This window comes from Thalia democratica, chromosome 3 (genome assembly GCF_965202585.1).
Source record: "Thalia democratica chromosome 3, ktThaDemo2.hap1.1, whole genome shotgun sequence".
Classification (NCBI taxonomy): domain Eukaryota; kingdom Metazoa; phylum Chordata; class Thaliacea; order Salpida; family Salpidae; genus Thalia; species Thalia democratica.
The window spans coordinates 56,062,997-56,066,478 of NC_139167.1; the positions used below are offsets into that span (position 1 = coordinate 56,062,997).

At 29.4% G+C, this 3,482-nt stretch overlaps 1 protein-coding gene across 1 annotated transcript; it reads right to left on the reverse strand.

The window, feature by feature from the left end:
• Positions 1-569: 569 nt before the first annotated feature.
• Positions 570-1,718, reverse strand: LOC145832432 (spermatocyte protein spe-26-like). The gene has a single exon (XM_082939748.1). The coding sequence runs from the start codon at positions 1,716-1,718 to the stop codon at positions 570-572; it is 1,149 nt and encodes a 382-aa protein (XP_082795874.1).
• Between the last annotated feature and the right edge of the window lie 1,764 nt (positions 1,719-3,482).

The following is a 3,482-nucleotide window of genomic DNA, read 5'->3' on the forward strand; positions in this document are numbered from 1 at the left end:
TAGATGTATCGTATACGAAGTAAAATTTACTTCAGATTGGCAAACTTGGGTAATACATTGCACTGAAACAACTGTACAACTAAATTATGAGGGTGTTGTTACGTAAACATATTTTGGCACTTACATGTAACGTAGATAGCATATTTACATATAATTGTACTAAATTTTAAAATGATTAATATATAGAAAACCAAAATTTAAACTGATTATAAAAAGATTCTTAAATAAATTCAATAATACACGTTGTACTTACCGTTTTAAAGAGGTGGTTTAACTTGTGTTTAAAAACTTGAAAAAAAGGGCGTTAAATTCATTTTAAACTATGATAAATTCTTTTTGGTATATGAATATAAAAAACTCAGATTAAAGACTATTTTTCGATTAAATGTTTATTATCTAATATTTATTGACAATAAAAAAACTACAATAATAAACATACGATTCGAAAATACTTAAAATTTATTTTCACGTATAAATACATTACGTATCTTAATAAAAGTCTATACCAAAATTACACGACGAGTTTTATCTGTCTTGTCTAGATTTTTACTATTTTATACTAAAGGCTATTATGACTGCGGAACTTTAACATAACGATCAAAATAAATATATTTTGTTACTTCAAGTGATTGCTGCGACCATTTATTGTTTTCCACATCATAAAATAGAACAATTGTCAACCCATCACTAAACCAAACAAGTTTGTTTCCTATTGATATCACACTACTAGGACGACGTAAATAATAGTTATATGGTTCGGGCGTTGATACAAGGACAAAGTTGTTAGAATAAGAATCAAACACTTCACAAGTTAGTTCTTTGGAACCACCAACTGCGAACAACTTGTTCTTAACTGCAACTGATTTGTGATAACTTCTTCTTTTGACCATGCTGGGCATGTAGGTCCACGAGTCGTCAAAAGGATCATAAACCTCAACGGTTTTAAACGTTTCCGCTCCACAAGCTCCTCCGGATAAAGCAATTCTTCCTTCAAACACAGCACAAGCCGCGTACCATCTTTCCTGGTTCGTTCTAGCAACTTCCTTCCATGTTAAATTTTTTGTATCGAACTCAACGCAAGTACTACGATCTTGCGACATAGTTGCTCCCATCAGATAAATTTTATCTATGAACGAACACACGCAATACTCATAAAAATGTAAAACATCCATATCAGCAACAGTTTCCCAAGCGTTAGTAGCAGGCGAATACGTTTCAACGCATTTTGCACTGCGACTGTTGTCATCGACACCGTCAAACGCATAAACTCTGTCTTTTACGCAAGCTGCACCATAATAATTTCGGCTGCCTGCTTTAATTTGTGGTAAAACATTCACGCTGTATTGATCGCTAGCTTGAATACTATACACATCACTTATTGCGTCAAGTGCATCAACATCTCGACCCCCACAACTAATTATGTTGAAATTGTGTTGTTTGCAGTACCTAATACTTGATTTCATAGAGGAAGAATCAGCATGCAAATAAATTTTATATTTCTTTGAAATAAATTTCAAAGCAGGAGTTGATAACAACGAAACGCGAACTTTAGAGAAAATATAGCTTGCGTGTTTACTACGTTCCTTATTGTATCTTAACCAAGCATTTGCTGCATTAAATACCTGCAGCTCTGTGTCGACATTCAACTCGCTGCTTGAAAGCAGTTTCGCAACAGACACAACGTCTAACTCTAAAAACTTGCGTGAATCAACAAACATTGGGAAACAACGCTCAATAAAACACAACGATGGTTCAGACAAGCTAAAAATTTGTGATGAGTAGTACAGAGCTGCAACATTGTCAACATTGATTTTATCTTTTATCCAATTGTAAGTAACATTTCTTATGTTATCATTCTGAGAGATTTTGTACTTCTTCAATAGTGATAATAAATTAATCTCTTTAGAATCCAGGCTACCTGTAATTTACAATGTATAAGTCCTACATATATTTTTTAAAGTTTTTTGAAAGTAATTAAAAAGTATATTCTAAAAATAAATACTAAAATCTTGAGTATTTATTTTTTAACTTAAAATGTTTATGTATAAATATAATAAAGTTTTTCTCGATTTCTTTTTTCATTTTATAATACGTTTCAGAATAGATGCTCACGAGCGTATTATAATTAAAATGTAACAACCAATTTAGTTTGTTAAACGGTAAACTAATATGAATTGAAAGTTAGTTCAAACTAAAACTATATCTAAATTTTTATCTAGTTTTAATTTATATCTATGACTAAAGAACATATAATGACAAACAAAAACAATGGAACATCTATAATAGAAAATTCTCACTATGTTGAAATCAAGGCCCAATACAAATATGGTGTATAGCAACAGTTTGTTACCATTTGAAGTAAGGAAATGAAGTTAAAATCAATAATAAAATGTAAAAGTTCTGGTATCTATGTAGCATTGTGCACAAACTGTGATAGTTGTTATGTAGTACAAACGAAAGATAGTTTCAGCATTAGATAGTCCGCCCATCGGACCAGTTAGAAAAAAATAAGGTCAAAGTTCAGTTATAAAACCTTTAAGATGAATTTGCTCTTTATTGACATTACTTTGGTAATCACAAGCACAATTTAAGCAACTCAAACATCGATAATGCATTAACAATATGTTAGTTAAAATACAATTCTAGTTATCTGATGCTATTTTGCTATCGTTTATTTTAATGTGTACAACATAATTTTGTCTTAAGTTTTAAAGTTTTTAGAAATTTTATCTAAAGTAATAAGTCTAAAACATTAGTGTAACTTATTTATGTCTCTTTAAGTGTTTTAATTGTTTATTTAAGTGTTCTTACTTTTTTACTTGTAAATATATTTCAATTTAAATATGATTTTTTACGGCCGTATTTATATGTTAAATAAACGAAAGCTTTGAAAAAATTGTTTGGTATATATTTTATTTGACACTTTGCTCCTTCTTAGAAGAAATTGGACTAAAGAACGTTTAATATAAAAGTTTAAGAACTTAAGTAAAAACTAACTTAACTAATCAGCAAATTAATCTAGTATACAGAGTAATATATCAAATTCTAAATATATTATACTTTGATGTAAATGCTTACAAAAAATCTTTTTTTTTTGATGTTATAAATTAAGACAATGCAATTTCGCCTACTATTTTATTACGTACTTGAATTATATATTTATTCTTTCAAAAATTTATTTTGCAAACTAAGTTTCGGTCAAAGACCTCGTCAGTGCTTAAATAAATCTTATTCAAATAGAAATTGAAAAATTTAAAACTTGAATTACTGTAAAATAAAATTGTGTAGCCAGTGAGCAAAGTGTGTAAAATAGTTGATAGTTTATCTTACCTAGTTGACCAATTTCTTTAAGTCTTTGCAGACATGTATCATCAGTTTGTTGCAAATAAACTTGTTTACATTGCTTCAAAAAGCCATGACCCTTAGAACTTGTACAAAATGAACCACTATTGGGGAACTCTTGATCTAAACTTTCAGGTTGA